Source organism: Eschrichtius robustus, chromosome 3 (assembly GCF_028021215.1).
Source record: "Eschrichtius robustus isolate mEscRob2 chromosome 3, mEscRob2.pri, whole genome shotgun sequence".
NCBI lineage: Eukaryota > Metazoa > Chordata > Mammalia > Artiodactyla > Eschrichtiidae > Eschrichtius > Eschrichtius robustus.
Window position 1 is genome coordinate 149,617,293 of NC_090826.1, and position 23,688 is coordinate 149,640,980.

General features: G+C 43.3%; 1 protein-coding gene across 7 annotated transcripts in view; it reads right to left on the reverse strand.

Annotated features, from left to right (window-relative positions):
• Positions 1-3,137: 3,137 nt before the first annotated feature.
• Positions 3,138-23,688, reverse strand: part of TRAF5 (TNF receptor associated factor 5) — a 47,004-nt gene continuing 26,453 nt past the window's right edge. For all 7 annotated transcript variants that reach the window (XM_068541479.1, XM_068541481.1, XM_068541482.1 and 4 more), the window contains 10 exons: positions 20,768-20,986; positions 19,721-19,778; positions 17,955-18,056; positions 15,410-15,574; positions 14,699-14,776; positions 14,306-14,380; positions 11,594-11,686; positions 7,774-7,914; positions 6,238-6,406; positions 3,138-5,583 (listed from right to left, as the gene is read on the reverse strand). In XM_068541479.1, the coding sequence (XP_068397580.1) occupies positions 5,006-5,583; positions 6,238-6,406; positions 7,774-7,914; positions 11,594-11,686; positions 14,306-14,380; positions 14,699-14,776; positions 15,410-15,574; positions 17,955-18,056; positions 19,721-19,778; positions 20,768-20,985 (1,677 nt within the window). In that variant the 5' untranslated portion in view covers position 20,986 and the 3' untranslated portion in view covers positions 3,138-5,005. The remainder of the gene's footprint in view (positions 5,584-6,237; positions 6,407-7,773; positions 7,915-11,593; positions 11,687-14,305; positions 14,381-14,698; positions 14,777-15,409; positions 15,575-17,954; positions 18,057-19,720; positions 19,779-20,767; positions 20,987-23,688) is intronic.

The following is a 23,688-nucleotide window of genomic DNA, read 5'->3' on the forward strand; positions in this document are numbered from 1 at the left end:
AACTGCAGGATGGTGTAAACTTAATACTCTCCCCATATCCTCTCTTGTCCCCTTCTTATCTATGCGCTACATAGAGCAGTTTTTTAGAACATGTCAGTCAGGTCATGCAATCGCCTGCCCACATCAGGTCAACTTTCATTGCACTTCACATAAATCACAAACTCCTCAGCATGACTTCAGCACTAGATTCTGGGTCCTGCCTCCTCTTCTAACCTTATCAAGTGCCACCGTCCCCTCTTCTAATGGACTCCAACCACACTGGCCTATCCTCAGTTCCTTAAACCAATTCTTTTATTCCTCAGTGCCCTCTGCCCCGAATTCTCATCCCACCTGCTCCTCCCACGGCCCACTTATCTTTCAGGTCTCATCTTGATTTAGTCATGCTTAGTTACAAACAACACAATGCACTCTAGCTGCTACAGGGGCTTTATTAATATAGTGTCGCCCACAGAAGCTCCAGGAAGACCAGAGGCCAGATGCAGGTAGAGCACAGCCAGGTACGATACCCAAACACACTAGAGGCACTAGTGAAAATCCACCGCTGCGGCCACTTGATACCAAACCCGCAGCTTCTATAAACACAACCTACAGAAATAAGGACTGGGTTCCAGGAGCTCTGCCTCTGGTCTACTCACCACTGGGAAGCCAGAGTCTGGCACATTTCCTTCTTCATCTTGCAAATCTTCTTCCAACAAAAAGTTGAATCTTTCCAACTTTATCTTTCAAGTTGAAGTTTTGCATGACTGTGCCTGATTGGTGGGGCCTGGGCCACATTCCTGTGCTGCAAAGGAGGTCAAGGAGGCAAGTTTCCTCACAGGAAATGGCTCACATTTTATAAGGGTGTTCAAAAGTGCCAGGCATCCAGGAAACATGTCACATGAGCACCGAATATCATGTGACCTCAGCATAAAGACTTCCCCACCAACCCAGAGTATGTACATGTTCTCCCCACCCGGCACCGTTACTCTTTCACTGTAGTCTGTCATTTTCTTCAAGGCATTTATCACAACTTATATCGTTATATACTTATTTGTAATCCTGGAGCCAGAGTCTAATGTCCACGTGGAGTTGTATTCAAGCAAGTGTAACTCAAACAGCCAAAAATAATATAAACATGTATTTTAGTCTTTAACATGGGTCTCTTGGAAGAATAAAAGCATCAAACAGGCTCCAGGTCACAATTGCCAACAGTTCCCATAGGAACTGTTCTTTTCTCTCTTCTTTAATTCTCCCCAATCCTTATGTGGATTGGTTTAGCTTGCCTTCATAAATTTTGCCCTTAGGGCTCTCCCTTCAAATGTTTTTTGCCTATTCTTCTACTTTGCATCACAAACATTCAGAATGGTCTGAGACATACATGTTTCTCAGGAGAAAGAAGTTAGGAGGCAAAGTCTATCAGAGGCAGCTGGGAACATGTGCACGTGAGCATTTTGGTTCACTGCTGTAGTGACCGCCAGATTATGTTTTATGAGGACAAGGACAGTATCTGTTCTATTTGTACCTAACGTAAAATCTGACAAAAATACAGTCAATTAACATTTGTTTTCTGGATAAAAGGACAGTGCAGGAACTGAGTTATAGACAAGCAAGTATACAGCCCCGAGCAGGGGCTCTTGGCCTAGTGGAGGGTAGGGGTTGAGTGCAGGGGCTAGTTTGAGAAGGCATCCTGGAGGAGGTGAGGCCAAAGCAGAATCTTAAAGGGCAACAATTCACCAGGCAAAGGAGGAGGTGAGGGTAGAGAAGAGCATTCTAGGTAAAAATGTACCACAAGCACTAATGTCAGAATGGCTTAGAATGCTATTGCTAAAAGCCAAGTAGGATTGTCAGGAGGTGAGGCTAGAGAGGCAGAAGCAGGCATGCAGGGCCTTGCCCACCACGCCAAGGAGGCTGGGCTTTGTCCTGTGGGTGATGGAGCCACAGTGGGTGGGGTGAGGTGGAGAGTCAGCCTCAGATTTTCATTTTAGACATTACTGGGTATCAGTGTGAGGTTGGATCTGAAAGAGGCAAAAGAAGAAAATAGGGAGAATAGTTGCGAAGCAAAAACTGTAGGCCAGCAAATAGGGCAGTAGTAGGCAGCAGGGATAAGAGTAGTAATAGTTTTAAAAAATTATTTGGAGGTCCAGTTGGCATACTGGGTGGGTGACTGGATGGGGAAAGTGAGGGGGGATTCATAGTGTCCAGACTCTGGCCTGGATGCTGATGTCACTAACTGAGGTAGTGTAAACGGGAGGAGTCACAGGTTGGCAGTGGTGGGGAGACTGGGAAGATCTCCAGTTCAGTTTTGGTGAAGTGTACTTGAAAGTGCCTGTGGGACTTCCATGCTTAGATGTTCAGCAGGTACTTGGATATAGGAGTCTGCAGCTTAAGGCAAAGGCCAGGGTCAAAGATACAGACCAAGGAGGGAGCATCATGGGGGAGATAATGAGTTCAAGAGTGCTGGGGGTGGTGCCCTGGGAGCGACTGCTATTCTCAGGGTGGCATTTGGCCCTGCTGACATTCAGTTCCCTTCCCACCTCCCTTGGTACTTCTCTAACCCCTGACCTCTTCTCCAAATGCTTTGCAGATTCCTCTTCCTCCTCCCTAAAGTGTGGTGTTCCCGGGGAATTTCACCACCTGGGTCCTCTACTGTGCATCCATCAAAGCTTTATCTCCAGCCCAGAATTCTTATGTAAGATTAAGACCGATGTCTGCAACCACTTTCAAGAGAAAAGAGGTAGTTGCAGTGTGGACTGATTGTCCAAGGGCCCTCACAAAGGGTTCGTGGCTCTGTGTCCCATTTGTGTGCACTCGAGACTGGCACTGGGAATTGACCCTGTGACTATTTCTTGTTTCTCTGAAATCATCACATCTGGAGACCAGAGGTTAGAATTCAGATCTGTTAAGGTGCATTAGTATGTACCCCACCTCCCCACCCTATCTGAATCCTGCACATACCTTTCTCAAGGTTGTTGACTCCCCTTTTATGCCTAGTGTATTGTTTTCATCAGGAACTGAAATCAGACCAAAATGGAAATAAAAATTTAAATCTTACAGATACAGAATAAAAATAACTGTTCAGATCATAAAAAAGGAACAATAAGTTTCCATGGCTCGACTTCCTTAAAACAAAATTCACAACTCTTATTTTGTGAGAAAGAAGTGCTTTTTATTTTAGAATACCTTGTTCTGTGTTCACTGTTTCAATGATGAAGGGACTCTGAACTCATAAGCAAACAATGCCGTGACTTAACATTTTTTATGTAGAGAAGTTGGTTAAAACACAAAATCTGTATTTTGATAAATTCACTTCTTAAAATGTTTTTCACATCAAAGACTTAAAACTAGTTACAACAGTGTGATCTGTTCCTCAGGAACACAACGATGACTTTGGACTTGATGAGAAACATTGAAAACAAGCACACAGCGCCACCTGTGTCTAGCTGTGAGGTCTAGAGAAACACTTCCTGAGTTTGTCTGAGGGAATGTGCTGACCGTCAGCTGTACCTCAGTTCACCAGCAGATTCAGGGTAGTTCTTTAGCAGATTTCTATTGTGAACTTAGGTCTTTGAATTTAACCCTTTGGGAAGATTTGTGCAGTATGAGTCTTTGGTATCTTGGAAATTTCACAGGAGAGATGAAGAAAGTTCCAGTTATTCCAGAAGCCACTGGTATAAATCATGTGCTTCTGTGAGGTCAACTGATCAAGAGTTTTAAGGTGTGTGGTCATCACCTGAGTGAGCAGCTTGCCCTTGCACGCTCAAGGGAGCCAGCTGAGTGTCGGCCATGCTCAGTGGCATAACAAGAGTTAGGGCTCAGGAAAACTGGGTAGTTTCTTGTTAAGCTCAGGCTTATCAAGAGTCAGAAGGACTCAGGTAGACTCGTATTTACACTCTCAGACCCATACAGATAGATGTAGAAGAACACGATCATTTCTGTTCTTCACAAAGTACTCAGGACTTCGACAGGAAACATCACAAGTTTACATAAGTGCCCATTTTCATATCAATTTATGAATTCAAAATTCCTCTCAAAAAGGAGATACTGCTTTTAGCTATCAATTTCAGATGGGAGTACTAACACCCATAAGAAATTGTAATGGTGTTCTCCCTAGGTTTTAAATTCCTCTTATCCATTTTTGACATTTTCTCCATCATATACTAAATTCTGCCCATCCTCATATTAATTTACTATTCTTACCAAAATACCTTTAAACTATTTGTATACATGTACATATATATTATTTATTAAGTTGAATCTTACGAAACTGATAATATTTGATCATTTTGTTTGAAAACGGTTTTTTCACGTGCTTGAACCTAATAAAATCTGAACTTTAGCTGGATGGCTGTATCTCCTTATATATAAACTATGCCATGCTTTCTGCTTTACTTCAACAGGGAGAATGAAAATGCTTACTCTATTCACCACTTCTTATGCATCCTTGCAAAACTGTGCTTGCTGACTACTAGTAAACTTCATGAAAATATTAAAGGTGTAGTAATTTCCACAAATACAGTATATAACCAGAAAAAGTCTGGTCCAAACTGGGCAGATTGAAGTACATTACCCATCTACCTAACTGGAATAGCCTACCCTGAAAGATAGTTTTTGCAGGCTTACGGTCAGGTCTAGAATCAGAAGGTCAAATATAAAATACCAAAGCATTTTCAACTGGAAATTCTACCTCTGTGTCCTCAATGACATTTAATATTATAGAGGGCCCACCCTGAGACCCCACAGTAAGCACCAGTAAAAGAGGTATGCCCCAGACCTTACCTTTAAGAAAATTAACATCTTTCAAGAGATATAAAAATATAAATAATGAGAAGATATTCTAAGTATTGTCAGTTTCAAACTGGGACAGAATAAAATGTAAAAAGAAGACAGCACTTGAGAAATCTCAAAATGACTTCAAACATTAAGGGCAAAGAGCCAAACACAAGTGTGTGTCGAGCCTACATTCAGTCACTACATTAACCAAAGGTTCTGGATTCAAGGAGTCCTTTTATCACCCCAAAAGCAGTGATTAGAGATCCTCCAGGTCAGTTAAATCCACAGCCACTTTCAAGAACAGGGTGTCATCTTTAATGTAGGTGTTCTTGGCATTCTCCAAAGTGGAATGAGCCACGAAGCGTGGACAGCCAGAGGCAATGTTCATCTCCCCATCGGGTCTTTTAAAGCTGCTGCTATTGGGGTCAGCCTTGAAGGTCTCCATAATGTGGTTCTTTTTGCCACTTTGGTCCAAAAGCATCAGGGTCACCCTCTGCCTGAATGGCCACTGCAGCAGTGAGTCAAACTCCCCTCGCATCACCACAAAGTACAACGACAGGTGCGTCCCCTTCCCGGACCCGTCCCCATTCAGGTACGCTCTAGCGCAGAGCCTGTAGCCACAGCGGCTGGTGTAGAAGGGCTGGCTGAAGATGGATACTGTGTGTCCGTCCAGCGCCTCCTTTTTCTTCAGCTTGTAGTCTGTCACCTTCCAGATGAGCTTTCCGTTATAGCAGGCACTTTCTAGCAACTTAAATCGCTCTTCGTTTTTATTCAGCTGTGCTTTATGAATATTAATGTGGGCATCATGTTTGTTAGTCTCCCCTTCCAAAACAACTGCAAAGAAAGAAAGACTCTGAAGGCCTTAAAGTTGTCTTTAAAACTTGCCCAAAGAGGAATTTTGTTATCCGAAGAGAACCAAGAAAATTCTGACATCCCAAAGATGAACTGAATTCAATGTCCACCAATGGACAATTCCTATTAATAATATCAACTCCGTGATTCTCGTGTCTTGGCGAGATTGGCACCAAGAAAACCCAAATGCGTCCCCTTGATCTGAGGCTCACCAAAGTGTTGAGAAGACGCACTCTGTACTGAGCTAGCGGGCATCTGCATGGTAAGCCCCACTGCTTTCTAACTGGAATGCTTTTAAACAGCCAAACCTGTCTCCTTTTCTATACTTAAAACGATGTTCCCACCACATCTTTCCCCTTCTCATTTTTGTCTACTCTCCTTAAAAAACCATCACTCCCTGTTCTTGGAATTTCCTGGCCCATTTCCACCCCTTGCTTGTTCCAGCTCCCGCTCATGGCCCTTCATCATTTTTGCCTGAGTGGCCAGAATCTCATGCTGTTCTGTTTCACAAATACCAGATTCAGCCATTGTTGACCCTGGACAGCTGTGACTCTCCATCGGCCAGGTCTGCTTGTTTCATGAACGCGTGTAGAAATAATGCATCACCAACAGATAAGTATAAAACATTAGACATACCTAATCTTTGATCATGGGTTTCTAGCAGGGTGATTTTCTGTTTCACTGTATCAATCGCTTCCACCAAAGGCCTCAGATCAAATTTACTTTGTTGCTGGTTAGCCATTTGTAATAACTGACGCACCTGAACTTCTAGCCAAGCGGACTTGTCAATGTGACTGGCAAGAACCTTTCAGTACAAAGTGGATCATCATGTCAAAAAAATTTGAGTAATTCGTTAAGGTTATATTTTTCAACTCAAACATTTCACCTTTAATTAATCAATTAATGAAATGAAAAATGCACAGTCCAGAAGAGAAAATTCAATGAGGATCTCAGAGAGATGAATCACCTAATACCTTCCTCCCCCTCCACAGCGTCTCTGCTCCTGTTTCAAATCTTTGAACTATTCTTCATCTGAGTTTTACTCCTCCCTTGGTGTCTCTCCTCTTGGTTCTCTACCCTATCTTTATATTTCTGTTCTCTCCTTGCCTTATCACTTCCTTCTCTTAGATGCTATTCTTCTGATTCACTCCTATGCTGCTAGAAGGCAGAGAATGCACTGGAAGAAGGCGCACCTGTTCTGGCCTGAGCACTACAGGTGGTACAGAAGTGCCTGAGCTAAAGCCTGAACATTTGGTTGCTCTCTTTAGATGGAAGGGACTAAATAAAACTATAACTATATTTCTCCTCCACTCTTACCCTCAGTGCCTTCACTCTTGACTGGTTTTTGTGTTAGAAAAAGGTCAGAATTGAAATAATAACATATGATGGATTTCCTTTTTTCTACACACACACATCCATATGGTATGCTGACAAATATGGAAATTATATGGCCTACATTTTCTGGGATAATCCAGATTTCAAAAAGATTGCCCATATCACATCTTGAAATATTTTCCACTGTAAATTTTATAATCACAATAATGTCATTATTCTTTAGGAATTTGTTTATGGTTATTTAACATTCATGATTTACAAAGTAATTTTTGCTATATTCTAGTGATGTTTAAAGCATTTTCTTCCCAAGGGAATTAATAGTTTCACTTTGTTGACTACAAAATGCAGGACTACAGATGCTCTCAAGGAATCTGAAATCAAGTGACTAATATCAGCCCAACACTGATTACAACACTAATTGCCATAAATTATATAAAAGCACTGTACCAGTGTAAACATGTACTAACATTGCTAAATGTACTGGGTTATGTAAAAGAGGACCTTTATTCTTAGGAAACACATACTGAAGTATGTAGGGGTAAAGGGCCATAAGATAGACAACTTACTCTCAAAGGGTTCAAAAAGAATACCCACGGGGGACAGGGGGGTGACAGGGATAGGGTGGGGGAGTTTGGGGCAAGGAGGAGGGGGGAGGAGGGGGGATGAATGGGACAAAATACTGACAATGAGTGAATCTGGGTGCAGACTATACAGGTGTTCTTTGCACTATCTTACTCTTGCACATTTGAAATTATTTCCATTTAAAAATTAAAAGAAAAACCCTCACAGCTAGTTGAAGGCTAAATCTTGATTATGAATAGAAAGGCCATCTCTCACCTGTATATTTGAGAGGGAAGTTCCATTTTTGCCAAACAACTGTGCAAACTGCTTGAACTCCTTTTCGAATTTCTTTACGGTTTCTGCTAGCTGATGGATTTTACTTTCTTTTTGTTCTAGGCTCTTATATAAGTCAGAAATCTAATAACAGGAATATGAATGAGGTCATTGAACTGCATGCACACAAGTTAAAATTTAACTATAGTTCTAGGAAAATATTGCAGGTTACGTATTTCTAGGAAAAATATACACACATATATTTATAGAAAATATTTACAGGTAGATTAGTATATAATTCTAAGAAATGTTCGCAGGTGCTTCCAAAAAAAAAAAGAAAAGAAAGATCCATAGATTTCTCATCAGCCTTTTCTATATGTAACCCACTTTGATGGCTCATCTAATGCTAGTGACACCACTTGACTAAATTTGCTGAACTGGTTCTCCTCTTTCATTCAGTATGCACTTATTAAACAACTGCAGAGTCCTGACCGCCATACCACATTAGATGCTATATGCACAGTATCAATAGTAATAGCTGCAATTTGCTGAGTCTGTCAAACCCTTATATTCATTAGCTCTTTTAATTCTCAAAGAACCCTATGAGTTGGGTATGACTATCAGTCTCACTTTACAGATAAGGAAACAGGTAGAGCGTTTAAGTAACCTGCCCAGCATACCGCTAGCAAGTGGTAGGCAAAACACACCACCTCTCAGAATTTATAATCAATTTGAGGGAAATAACCAAAAACCTTCACGTGATCCTCGACAACTCTTCTCTTATCCCTACACCCACTTAATCAGCAACACCTGCCAACTTTAACTCCTGACACACAACAAAACAACTCTTACCTCCATTTCTCATTGCATCTCATCTTGTTTCAGCCTGCGTTATTTCTCACCTGGGCTGCTACAATAGCTTCCTAACAGATCATACACTGTCCCTAACAAACACATACCCGAAAAGAAGCTCTATGGGAGCTGGACTGGCATGAGTCCCACAGTCCACTGGAACCTCAACAACTGGGCTAGTGCCTGGCACCAGTAGGTGCTTGATAAATATTTGTTAAATAGATGAATGAATGAATGAATGCTCCCCCTGTCTTTAGCCTTGTTTTCCTCCAAATCATACTCCATACTGTGACCAGAAGAATAATAAGTGACAAATCTGGGCTGGTCACCCCTCCTATTTAACCATCTCTAGTGGCCTTCTTTTACAGGCTATACAGGGCCCTACACAATCTGCCCCTGGCCACCTTTTCAGCCTTATGCCCATTCGCACACCATACACCTTCTATTTCAGGTCCTGCTCTCAGTCACTTCCTCCTTCACCTAGAAGCGATCACTTTTTAAGCCTCACTCAAGGGCATATCCTCCCAGAAATACTTCCACACTAGTACCACCTACCTAGGCCACCTCTTAAGTTCCATGACATTCTGACCATACTCTAGAAGTATAACTTACCTTCATGACTCATTGCTTTTTTTTTGGTTAATTTGGTCATGTTTTTCTCCACTAAATTGCTGAGGCTACATATCACTTATTTCCTGATCCCCAAAGCCCAGCACAGCGCCTGGCACACAGAGGGCATTTGACATATGTTTTATAAATGAATGCACAAGTGGCTGCAATAACCATCTGATCTCTGGCCCCCAGATTTTCTACTTATACCCCAAGAGCTGACTCCCACGTGTGCACCAGACATCCTTGACCAAAAGCAAACTCAGTGTCTCCTCTTGCCCCGCCCCCCTCATGTCTAACCCGCTCCTGTGTGTAGTGCCCATGTCAGTTAATAACATTACCAAGTTCCCTGCCTTAACTACAGCATGTGACTCCAACCTGCCAAAGTCTCTCAATGCCCTCCCTCCATCCCCACTGGCACAGCCTCGGTCAAGCCTTCACCTTCGGCATCACCACCACCCACTACCACCTCCAGTATCGCTTCCCCTAATACTGAACTGCTTATTGTGAGCCAGGCACTGTGCTAAGAGCACACATTATATAATTTGACCCTCACTACGACCCCATTTTACAAATGAGAAAATTGTGGAAGACAGAGGTTAAGTAGCTTGCCCGAACTCCTATGTGCAGAGCCAGGTCTCGAACCCAGGCCTTTCTGGCTCCAGGACCCTCACTCATCAATTGCCAGGCTCTATTGCCACACTGTCTAGTTTACTGCAGCATCTTTCTGCCTGGTCCCTCTGTCCTCATTCTCTTCTCTCCTTCTATCCATCTTCCATGCTACCACCAGCTGTCTTATTTTTAAAGCCAAACAATTAGCTGGCCAAGTATCTTCTTATTTAAAAACGTCTTTTAGATCCTTATTACTGGCAAACATTAGTTCAAACTTTGGCCCTTAAATCCTTTCTGAAATAGAGCAGAATATGAATAAATTAAAAAATCACTGAATGTAAAGTATTTGAAACTTCTTAGCTTACATGGAAGGCCAGTGCAGTCTGGACCCAACACACCAGCCTTCAGCCTTTCCCTGTCTCACACCTGGATGTCTCTCTACCCCCAAACCCCATTTCCTTGGACCATCAGCCTCTCTCATGCCTCTCTGCCTTGGCATAAACTTTCCCCTTCTGGAATATCCTCTTTCCACAACATTTTAACTGACAGACATTCTCTTCCTTCAAGATGATGCAGCTCGGATGTGTTACCTTGAAAAGCCTTCTGCAACTCCCACAGAGCAAACTGCTGCAGCCTCTGTACCCCAACACAGGGCACCCCCATTGCACGTCCCACAAGGCACAGCATCTTATCTGTTTACATTTTTGTGAGCTCTTCAAGGGTACGTGCTGTGTCTTCCTTGACTCAGTGTCCCTAGCAACTAGCATTGTACCTGACATATGGCACGTGTTTGTTGGATCAGTGGATAGACGAATGAGGCAACTCTGACAGAAAGAACTTGGGAATGGCTCCTAGGCAGCATGCCTTCCACCAAAGTTACAGTTTAATCAGTCTTTCTAATTTTCTCCACGATCTGACCCTGAAACTCACACACCTGCTTTAATATGGAATCAGACACCATAAAATAATCTGCAGCCGTAAAATTCAGCTCCCTCTCTGCAGCTGGATGGTTTTCTTCCCTACCTGGGCTTGAAAAGTCTGATCCTCTGAGATGCCCTAACAAAATAATGAACTTTTAGAATAATTACTCAATAGAATCAGCATTTATTGAGGTCCACTATGAATATTCCAGGGACTACGGCTGGCATTTGCACACATAATTTCACTTGATAATCACAACCCAGTGAAATAAATATGTACGTATGCATTGATTGCAGTGAAATAAATATGCACGTATGAGTAGGTTGCAAAGTTAATAAGTTAAGACTTATTACAAAGTATATAAAACCCACGGTGCCTAGAACAGATAGTCAAATGTTGTTTCATGGTAATACTGATTTCATTTAAAAATGCCAAATATCTACTAGGTTCCTACTAGGTGCCACGTAATAACCACAAGGTGTGTGGATAGGCTGCAGAGAGGCAGTGTGGTGTAACACGGGGAGCACTAGACTGAGAATCAGGGACATGGGTTTGAGATTGAATTCTGCCCCTTAATATCACAAACACATCAAAATTTCTTTGAGCTTAGTTACTTCATCTGTTGGTTGGGGGGGCTGAACCCAAAGATCTCAAAGGCACTTTCCAGTTTAATGTGCTACAAGCCTGTGAGTCTGTCTGGCCACTTAGTAGAAAAACATCTACCTTCAGTTGACTTATACTGAATCAGAGGGGAATATAAAAATACCAACAAGTACAAATCCCAGCGATTCTGTTGCCTCCCTTTATACTTGAACCCTTGAATATTTACCTGTTCTTCTAATCGGAAGTTCTTTTCTAAAACCAGAAGCATGTGGTCCCGTAAGGCTAAATGCTCATGCTCCTGCAGGTTTCCTCGTTTATCCTTTAATATGAAGAAAAAAATAAGTCACGTTGTTGAAAGGCTCCCAAAATGAGGGTGGTGGTGGGATATTCTGCTAAAGCAGAACTTTAACAACTTTGCTTACTTGTCTCAAGGTGGGTTGCAGGGAGAATGACCCCTCCCAGGTCCCTTTTCCAGCTTTAGGATTCTACAGTACCCATGAGACACTTACAGAGAGTCAGGCCACTATCAAAATTCTCAGCACTGATTTCCTTCCTTGCCCTGGTAGTATATGACTGAGGGTTAAGTGTAGTTATTACCACCTCTCAACTATTCCCATATAAAACTTACCTCCTTGGTGGGTTATCTCCCAGATCAGTTTTAAGCCTCAGTTAGTTCTCCCTCCTACCAAGCACACTTCTCTACCGCCTTCTATCACTGTCCTGCTATTGGGCAGAAGGTATGCAACCTAATTGTAATTTCAGCCCATGCAAATGTGTTGCCTTCAAAGTCAAATTATATGTTTGCAAGAAGAAATGCAAACTTCTTCCTTTATCATTAAAATTCCATAGCAGACTGCCTGCATTACTAGTAAAAGCAAATGGTATGGGTGGCCCATAGACTCTAAGCAAACATTCATCATCAATTTCCCTTGAGTTTAGGGTTGGCCCCTCCTCCAGAGAAAAACTCCCCCAGCCATCCCCAGCTCCAGTACTAAGGTAAGTCCTAGAATACAATCCAAATGGAAGTTTGGGCCTAACTGTAAAGAAGATTCCTTTTAGGGACTTCCCTGGTGGCGCAGTGGTTAAGAATCCGCCTGCCAATGCAGGGGACACAGGTTCAATCCCTGGTCCAGGAAGATCCCACATGCCGCGGAGCAACTAGGCCCGTGAGCCACAACTACTGAAGCCCGCACACCTAGAGCCTGTGCTCCACAACAAGAGAAGCCACCGCAATGAGAAGCCTGCGCAATGCAACGAAGAGTAGCCCCCCCTCGCCGCAACTAGAGAAAGCCCGCGTGCAGAAACGAAGACCCAAAGCAGTCAATAAATAAGTAAATAAATAAATATTTTAAATAAAATTTTTTAAAAAAGGAGATTCCTTTTAGAGCCGGAAAGCAATTCTGTATTTTGTGCACAAGGAAAGTAAACCCTATCCTTTCTGCAGCCAAGATAATCACTGGTTTGCTATGTGACACATTTATGGACTCTTAGCTGATTTTTTAAAAAAGCTTTCTCATAAGAGTTTTTTAAAATAAGAGAAATATATGCTCATCTCAAACAATATAGCAAGATGTAGAATAAAAATAAAAGCCCCCTTCTCTCTGTCTCCACACCCAATTCCCTAGTCTCACTACCAGAGTCAGTGAAGATATATACACAGTGAGATCATACTGTATGTAATTTTTAAAATATATACCTCATTCTTTTTATCAGATGCATAGTATGCCAAAATATGAAAATATATATATATATATATATATATATATATATATATATATATATATATATATAATTATATACTCAGTACTTCAGAGATGGACTTATAGGTTGTTTTTCATTTTTTGTGGGTTTTTGGATTTTTTTTTTTTTTTTTTTTGGCTAAATACAGTAGTCCCCATTTAGCCACCATTTCAATTTCTGTGGTTTCAGTTACCCATAGTCAACCATGGTCCAAAAATATTAAATAGAAAATTTCGGAAATAAACAATTCATACTTTCAATTGTGAACTGTTCTGAGTAGCGTAGTGAAATCTTGTGCCTTCCTGCTCCGTCCTGCCCCAGAGGTGAGTCATCCCATAGTCCAGGTATCCAGGCCGTACATACTACCCACCCATTAGTCACTTAGCCATCTTGGTTATCAGATAAACTGTTGCAGTATCGCAGTGCTGTCGTCAAGTAACCCTTACTTACTCAATAACGGCCCCAAATGATGCTGGCAATTCAGATATGCTCTTACTGTGCCTAATTTGTACATTGAACTTTATCATAGGTATGTACGTATAGGAAAGAAAAACATAGTATATATAGGGTTTGGTACTAACCATGGTTTCAGGCATCCGTGGAGGATCTTGGAATCTACCCCCATGGACAAGGGAGGAGTATTGTAAATATCTTTGTGTGCATGTGTGTTTGTATATGTGTGTAATCATTGCATACTTATGAAAGGATATCTGTGAAATAAATTTCTAGCAGTAGGATTGCAAGGTCAATGTGAGGGTCACATTTTATTTTCATAGATATAACCAAACCTCAAAAAAGTTGGTATTAGGTATTATAAATTTTAGGTATATATAAATTATTTGTTCTGTTTCTCTGGAGAACCCTGACTAATACAATACAAGTATTAGTATTATGTATTACGTATTGTATACAAGTCTTTTTTTTTTCTATTCCATTTATAGTTATTATAAAATATTGGCTATATTCCCTGTGTTGTATTATATATACTTGTAGCTTATTTATTTTATACATAGTAGTTTGTACCTGTTAATTCCCTACCACCATCTTGCCTCACCCTACTGGTAACCACTAGTTACAACTGCCAGTCTTAAAGTTTCTCAGAAGTGAATGCCCTTCTGCATCTTGAATGGAATCGAATAAAATGAACTCAACAAATGAATTATACAGTAGAAGGTAGACAGAAACAATTATTCCATACCTTTACAGTACAGCCATAGTGCTTGAAAGGACAGTCTTGTTCAGCTTCAGGACACACAGCAAGGTGTTCATCCACCTACAAAACAGACAGCCTCATGCTAGAGAAATGCATCCCCGACTCTCCGGCTACCTGGTGTAACTGCAGCAAGCAGGGAGCCAAGGGTGGCTTGGGAAGAAGGGAGGAAACACCATGCTGAAGCCTGGGGGAAGGAGAGCTAAGATGAAAACAGAGAAGAATTCTCAGGGAGAAGGGGAGGGAAGACAGAACCACGGTTATCATGAGGATAATTTAAGCCTTGGGCCCCTGCTTATGGGATTTTATCAAACACACACCACAATGATTACTGAAACTTTATCTTACATAAAATCTACTAAGAGAATTATTTACAGTTACCTCAGTTCTTGGAATAATCTGCAAACACTTGTTGGGACAAGATACTGGGTACTCAGGACACAAGTTTTCCTCATGATTCTGAAACAGAAAAAGTGTGCTGAAATAAAGCCAGCCTTGCTTCCAAAGGCTCCCTGTATGGCCTCAGAGTGTGTATACATATGTCCCTTTGGGTATCTATGCTATGTGGCTTACCCTCTGTAGGAAGGTATGGCCTAGTTCCAAAAAGGGTTCTAGATGGCTGCTTTCTTGGTATAAATGAATTCAATTCAGTTCAATTTTCCAATTCTTTTAAAGAAGGTCAGAGGACATGGGGCTGACAGAGGACAGACTATGGGAGTCACCGGCTTGGCTCCTTTGGCACATGTAAAGGGTACCCCATGCTCTCGTCTTATGCCGGCATCCTGCCTCTCCAATTAGGTCAGAGCATCCTGAGGACAGACAGTGTGGTCACCTCCTTGGGACCCAGCGCCTAGTGTCACTCCTGGACCACTCACACTCAGCAGGTGCTCAAACAACATTTTTGCCAATGATACATGAATAGAGTCCTACCAAGAAGGTTTTTAGCTTTTTATAGAACCCTCAGATAAAGTTATTCTTTAGACCTCTTTCTGCATAAAAATAAATCCAGAAAAGTGCTTCTGGTATCCCATCTGATTCACTGTGACCACTCAGAATTTAGTCCCATAAAGATGATTCTTTTTTTTTTTTTACCTGTAGATTGATGACTACCACATCCTCTTTGCAATAAAGGCATTTTTCCTCTCGAAACGGACAGTCTGCGCTCAAATGCTCTTTCAGATCTTTGCGAAGGACTGGCTCCCGACAATTCTCATTAGAGCACTGCACAGCTTGGAATAAGCAGTGCTGAAGGTGGTCCTGCGACAGATAACAACAAGCCAGTGGGGACCCACTGAGCAGGGCAGTGGCAGGGAGAGCCTGCTGCAAGGGCTAGTGAGGGAGGGAGGGAGGACCCTGGGGCAGCAGGAGGAAGGACTGCGAGGGTGGTGGGCAGGGGGCACAGCCTCTGTCACAGGCTCTCTGCGGAGGCCACCCGCTGCCTCTGCTGAGCACAGGGCATGGAGAAGGCTGCTTGCACGGAGGCTGTGACAGCCAGCCTTGTTTGGAGGACGGGGGAAGATGTGTGATGAAGAAAGCATGCCGGGTTTATCTTTGATTACCTATTAACCTGCTCATATTCTCAGGTTAGCTCTTGAATATTTTTCTTAGGCTTGCCAATTAATTTACCAGCTCCTCAAGGACATTTCTTTTGTGCACCCTCCATCCCCACCTCCAGCACCAAGTACTAATCTCTGCACAGCAGATGGTAAAAGCCGGAACAGAGGGCAAAGAAGGAAGAAGAGAAGGCTACCTCCTAAGTAAGTGAAGGAAGGGGAAGGACTAAAGGAAAGAAAGGGAGGGAGAGGAAACTGTTCCAGAAGCCGTAAAGAAAAGGATAGAGGAATACAGGATCACAGGCCCAGGAGAAGCTGGGATGGGTCAGCCTTGTCAAGTCAGGAAATGTTCTTGACCAGAATATTAGAGAATGATGACTCGACAGTGTCCTTCATGTTACAGATTTTTAAAAGCAGGCATGTCTTAACAAAACCTGTGGATAACACTGCAAGTTACTGTGGTGCTGACAAGGTATCAAAATCCTAAGGAGTTTGTTCCCCACCACAAGATCCTTTAAAACGGGGTTGGCAAGCTACGGCCCTTGGGCCAAATCTGGCCTGCTACCTGTTTCTGTAAATAAAGTTTTATGGAGAACAGCCAAACCTATGTCTCACATATTGGCTATGACTGCTTTCCCTCTGAGATGGGAGAGTCAGGTAGCTGTGACAGACACTGTACGGCCGGCAAAGCTTAAAGTATTTACTATCTGGCTCCTGACAGAAACAGTTTGCTGACCGCTTAAGAGAGCACACAGTTTTTCTATAGGAGGTAAATAAATATTATAGCTATTCTCCTTTGCCTCTAGTAATGAGAGACAGTGACAACTGACATCTACCTCTTCTCCAAAATCCATGGATGCTACCCCTGAGCTCTCACCAAAACCGTCAACATTCATCAAGACTCTGCTACCTGTGAGATCCTACACCTTACTCGCAAGGTGAAGGAGAACAGGGAATGAGAGGAAATACAAAAGAAACAGGTGAAAATAAACCAGCCACTGTTCTCCAGAAGCTGAGGATCTGGTCACTAGAGCTGATCAATGAGCCTCATTTCCTGTACAGGCTTAGTGACAACAAAGTTGGTAAAGAGGCCCTGCTTGCTCTAGGACCTGACTATCAAAACAAGTGGCGAGGGACTGTCTTAGGAAAACACAAAAACCTTCTGTGAACTTCCAAAGAAATTCTTGGGTTAACAAGGAAATCATTTACACATTTATGAGCTCAGTGCCTAGGGGTTTAGAGGCATGATGGGGAAAAGATTGAATCACCTGAAATACATTCCAAAACGTGTGGCTGGGAAGGGAAACTTGTAGCATCCTCCTAGCAATCCCCTGGAAGCTAGAGATGCCTGCCTCATATTCATTCATAGTGTGATTGAACCTGACATGGGCTTCCTGTGGCAGAGCCACATTTCCTGCTTCCTATTTAACAACCTTCCACCGCTGGATGCAAGAGCAAGGTAGGACAGCTTCATCTGAAAGGAACTCGACGACCCTTCACCTCCCCTACACCTCGTTTGTTTGCATCTCATACCAATGCTTCACCTTTACACTACATTCTAGCTCTGTTCTGGTCTGTGTCATCTGCCTTAGATCACAACCTCTAAGACAGCAGGGCCCACAGCAGCTAGGAAACACCCACCCCAGCACCTGCAAATGCTTCCAGGCAGGGACCCTTACAATTGTGTCTTTCTGCAGTCATGCCCTGGCTCCCATCCTAGGAATCCCAAATCCTTCACAGTTTTCCAAAAATGACGTGTCCTTGCTTGACCATTTCTTTTGCCCAGCATGTCTCACATCTTCTCTTTTGGATCAATAGCCCTAACCCACAAGTTAAGGTCTAGCACACATGGTATGTCCTCCATGTGTTCCATACAAAATGAATCTCTTCACGTGAGATTAATTTCACACCTTAGCCCTCGGTGTGCTGCACTGTAGCCAAGTGTACCGCTAGACAAGAATTCTCTGAGGGCAACCTAATGAATCTCCATACCGTGCTTAGCCCAGTAACTGTCACATAAAAATGTTCAGTACATGTCACTGGAAAAATAGCAAAGGCAAATATTGTTCACCAGTAATACCAACCTGGTATCTTCCCAGAATAATCTTGGCATTACATCCAGGAGCATTTTTGCAAAATACATATAAATTGAGGACTTCTCTTTTGCAGCAATTGTCTTTAAACACCTAAAAGATAAACATAGTAGGTCTCACACACTCCAAAGCTTTAGAGCAACGTGAAGGAAGCTATTATTAATTTGGTCTTCAAGTACATCTCAAACGTTGGGTGGAAACTTCCAGTCAGTGGTTGGAATGGAAATACCAGATTCACCACCATGAAAGAAAAGGCTGTCTCAGATACATCTGACAGGCCACCAAACACACAAGCCAGGTAATTTAATGCTTAGTGCAGTAGGCTGAAGCTAGGAGAATCTCGTGGTGAACTTGACCCCCCATGCTCAAAGGTCAAGAGGTGGGGCTGTGGATGAGGGTGATGCTTTCAGCTTCCTGTCCCAGGGTGAACGTTTGCATTAGTCATCAGGTGGTGTCACTGAAGCTGTGCTGACTTACTTTTCAGCACAAGCCAGGGGTTGGCAAACTTTCTCTGTAAAGGGTCAGAGAGTAAATATTTTCAGCTTTGCCAACCACGTTGCAATGTTCTCTGTTGCAACTATTCAACCCTACTGTACATGATACTTAAATGAACAGGCATGCCTGTGTTCCAATAAAACGTTATTTATGGACACTGAATTGTGAATTTCATATAATTTTCACATGTCACAAAACATTATCCTTCTTTTGATTCATAAAATAAATTTTTGTTTTGAAATAAAGACTCACAAGAAGTTGTAAAAATAGTACAGAGTTCCTGTGTACCCTTCTTTTGAGTTTTTTCAGTGATTTAAAAATATAAAAACCATTCTTAGCTCACAGGCCATACAGAAACAGGTGGTAGGCTGGATTTATCCCAACAAATCCCATGTTGTAGTATGCCAACCCCTGGCCTAGTGGGTGAGGCAGACACAAGTACAGCTAAGCATTTGGAAAACGTTATCATAAGAGCAGAGAGAAGGAGCATGAACATTTGACTAAAAAGACAAGCAATTCACTTAAAAAATCGGCAAAAGATTTGAATAGGAATCTCTACAAAGAAGATATCCAAATGGCCAAGCACATGAAAAAATGCTCAGCGTCATTAATCATTAGAGAATCAAAACCACAACATACCTCTTCATACCAACTAGGAAGACTATAATCAAAAAGATGGACCACAACGTATTTTGGTAAGGATGTGAAGAAGTTAGAACTCTCATACCTTGCTGGTAAGAATGTAAAATGGTGCAGCTGCTTTGGAAACTAGCCTGGCAGTGCCTCAGAATGTTAAACATAGAGCTACCATGAGACCCAGTCATTCCACTCCTAGGCACACACCCCAGAAACATGTACACTTTAAAGGCAAATTTTATGGCAAATGCATTGTATCTCAATAAAGCTATTGTTAGACATAATAATAATAAAAGAAAGTTTTAGAGACTAAACAGTTGAGAAAGTGATTCCAGGAAGCAGGGTGTTTCATTTCTGCAAGTGACTCACGGTAACTGGAGCTAGTACAGGAAGAGGGTAAAGAAGAAGTGGGAGAAGAATCCTGGGGGGGTCAGTAAGGACTCAAACTAGCCTCTCTCAAAGAGGGGTGGGGGGGGGGTCCCACCTTACCCCACAGTAGAGGAATATGGACTCCAAGGAAGCTCCCCCTCCCGCTCTCCTGCTCCAACTTCTCTGTCCAGTTCAACCCAGGACACTGGCTGCTCCATCACCCAGAGAACTGCTAACCCAAAGCATGATTATCTTACCTCCTGAGATTTGATCACCTCCTTATCTACAGGGCAGAGTGGGACTGCGTTTAATTCTCTGGAAAGAAAAATCAAAATGAAGCCAGAATTAAGGGTTGACCTCAACAGACCATCCAAGAGCAGCCCCAGCGCTTCAGCCATGCCTGACCCCTTGAAGTTCCCCCTGAGCAGGCCAGGCCCTGTCTTTATTCATGCTGTTCCCTCCTCCCAGAAGGGGCCCCCCAGTACCCCAACTTCAGCACCTCCTCAGTCTGCCTGAGAAACTCCCATTCATCCTCCAGGACGTGAGTCAAAGAGGGAGTCCCGCAGACAGAGTCAAATGTCCTCTGCCAACGTTCCCTCGGCAGTCCTATGCTATCACACTGTACCCCAACTTGCACCTTCACTAGAACAGAAGATTCTAGAGGGTCCTGTGTCACACTGGACCTCCAGCTCTTCACTTCTGTGCACTAGAGCTTGGTTTAGCAAGGTGTCTGGAACACACAGGTGCTGAATGAATGAACCCAGGAATGAATGAGAAGGTGCTGTAATAACCCCCTTTCCAAGCTTGGGAGGGTACAACTTCTGTGGCGTCCCTGTATAAACCCCCAAAGCCTGCTTCCATGTCTCTCCTGGTCTCCACCTCAAAATGGCACAACCCAGCTGCCGGGGAGTCGACAGAGTATCCATGGCGGCAAGGAACCTTCCAGATGCGACACCACCTCTGCCTCAACGTAAGGAAAGGTCAGGGCGCCTACAGGAAAGACCCCCATGAGATACAGGTCCTTCCTCACATGGACTGTGCACTGAGGTTTGCCTTCGTGTGCAAAACAGGTGTGGTCTGAATTTTCAGGAAAGGTGACTATCAATAAGACGGAAAAAAATGAAGATTACTTCTCAGGCTCTCAGAGAAGGGCGCTGGGAGAGCCCGTCCTCATATTCGTGGTTCTGTGGCCAAACACAGCAATTCCCGAGACCACGATTACAGTTGAGCGGCCACAGATGACACGTAGATCCCAGGAACAGCCCTGTCCGCTTCTGGCCGGAGCGCAGGACCTGAGCGCTCACCTCAGGGACAGGATGCAGTGCTGGCAGAAGCGGTGCCCACAGCCCGTCTGGTGGGGGTTGTGAAGCACTGAGCGGCAGAAGGCACATCTGTAGCGCTCTTCCAGCTGCTCCACAAACTGGTACTCTGCGTCCGGCTCAAAGTCCAAAGACATGGAGTTGCCAGAATTCTGGCGGAAGAAGCCACAGGGGACACCTCCTTGCTCCTCAGAACAAGCCATTCTGGGGGATCAGGAGAAGAGAAGGAAAATTCAGTGTGCAAACACCACAGCAACTACAGCCATCAGGTGTTTGAATCATCTGTTCCCTGATTAGTGAACATCACCCATAGGGTCCTTCTGTTATGACTTTGTAACCATAGTAACAACCTCCTGCCACTAGAGGGCTCCTGCAGAGGGGAGGTGGCTTTGGGGCGCTCAGTGGGAGGCTGGACCAGATAACTTCTAGCAGGATTCAGTGAGACTTCAGCCCATTGTCCATCAACAGGATGCTAAATTATCCTTCAGTGTGGCTACATGCTTGGGCAAAATATAGCCAGGTGTTAACTACATTCTGAGTAAACTCTGGTTATGGATTTTTCTTCCACTTGGTTGAGAAAATTGAAACAAACGTTTTGTTAACATTTTTTAGAAGCAAGAACTTTGTATACCAATACATTCCTTGCAAAATATATAAATACATCACCACCACCAAGCCACACCATTTCTCACCTGAGCTAAATAAAAGCCCATTAACTGCTTTCCCTCCAATCCATTCTCCATACTATAGCCAGGGTGATACTTTCAAAATACAAGTATGATGGAAGATTATCTCTCCTCATCATTCAGTGGCTTCCCAGTGCTCTTAGGTTAAAGCCCATGGTGCTAAGCAGGCTACAAGAATGCATCCTCCTCACCCAGTAGCATCCTGGACCTCTCCTCCCTTTGCTTCCTGCACTCCAACCACACAGGCCTTCTTTTAGTTCTTCTAATACATCATGCTGTCTTCTTCCACAGGGCCTTTGCACGAGCTGTTGCCTCTGTGCTTCCCCTATCCCCTTCCAGGCCTCTTCATTCAGTTAACTCATATTCATGCTTCAAATTTCATTGCAAGCTTCATATTCTCAGGTAAGCTTTTTCTTCTCCCCCTGGTCTAACAGCAGGAGGTCTACTCATCAGTCTGTAAAACATGCAAGGCTTCCAGGGAGTGGCTAGGGGATAAAGGTAAGTGTGTGGGGGGGCTGGATTTTTGCTTATAATCCTTTTTAATTTTTGAATATAGATATATTACCCATCCAAAAATTTAAAAAATATACAAAACCAAAAAACCATTCATCCACTGCTATATCTGTCATAGAACCAGGTTCCATTCCTTCAGAGCAACGCTTGATTTGAGATTGGACACGCATTTGTGTGATTATTTTATTTATATCTATGCTCCTCAGTGACGCACAGATAGCATCTGGTCTTGCTCACTGTTGCGTTTCCAGCCCTTGGCACTAAGCCAGGCGTGGAGAACAATTCAGCTATTTGTTGAGTTAATGTTATTCAATAGACTTTTTGTGAGACCCTCAGCAGGGCAGCTCTAAGTAGTACTGGCCTCTAACATAGTAATTCTTTTTTTTTTCTAATAGGTGAGGGAAATTCAGAGGTGCAAACTTCCAGTTACAAAATAAATGAGTCATAACATAGTGATTCTTAACCTTTTCTGAGCAAGGACTTCCCCTGGCTTTGAAAATTTGATGAAAACTCTAGACCTTGTCCCTATAAAATAGCACACACACCTTACATGTGTACCCTTAAGGACCCTTGGGACCCCCACCAGTGGTCCCCAGGTTAACAACAGTCTGTCTCCCCTGCAGGCATGCTGCTACTTTTGGCACAGTGCCAGGAGTGGTGGTTTCAGTGTCTGCAAACAGTGAAAGGATGGGTGGTCCTTGGGGGTGACATCCCTCCATGTGGCTGTGGTACAGGAAGGCTTGGCCTTCAGGCTTGCTTGCTTTGGCTTGTTCTTGGGATCCCTCATGATTCTCCTGGAGCTGACAAGTTCAGCTGGGCCTGGGAGCAGCTGTGTGGCCTGACCACGTAGGCAAGAGATGGGCTGCCCCATTCAACCCTAAGCTCTGCCCAGGTCGGCTGCTGAGTCTGGGCTGTGGCCTGGATGAATGGAGCAGAGGAAGCAACTGGCCTCTTTCAGCAAATAAAGCTTTCTCTCTGGAGAAGCCCAGCAGACCAGGGGATTTTTTTCTTTATCCTGGGGTTTGAGACCAAAGCCCCACGTTTTCCTCCCTGCATGTTTCCTGCAGAATTTCAAGGGTGGTAGGTGAGCAGAACAAGATGTGTTTGTCCCCCCTTTAACGTTGTTTACTCTTGAGATTTAACAAAAAAGTTTTAATTATGATGATGAAGAGGCACAGCACTTGATGTACACACACAACCTAATAACCAAGACTCACCTTTCTCTCAGAGAAGGGGGAGAACCTATTCCAAACTGCCCTAATCTGTCCTGTGTCCTCTAGTCCCAAGGGAGGAGGACAATTCACGTCCTGTGCCCCTGTAGGATTCTCTCTCAAGATCACACTCGTGTCTATGTCACAGAGCATCTAAATTTAGACCCTCAGAGATATACCCTAAAGCAGCAGGCCTGTTGAGCCCCCAGAACAAGGGAGTAGGATGTACAAAACTCAGTTTGGGTTCCCCTCCACTACATTCTATCCTCTTTCCTAGCACAAGAATTTAATGTGCTCATCTGTGTCTCTGTCTGTCTTTCTCTACCTTCCACTCAATTTTGCTATGAACCAAAAACCACTCTACAGAATAAAATCTTTTAAAAAATGTGAGGACAACTAGGGCACCTACTAGGCACTGGTGAGGGACCACAGACACCTAAGGGCACAGGAGGAACCCCCAGCAACCAGTGGTTTCAATTATAGGTTTATTTTTCCT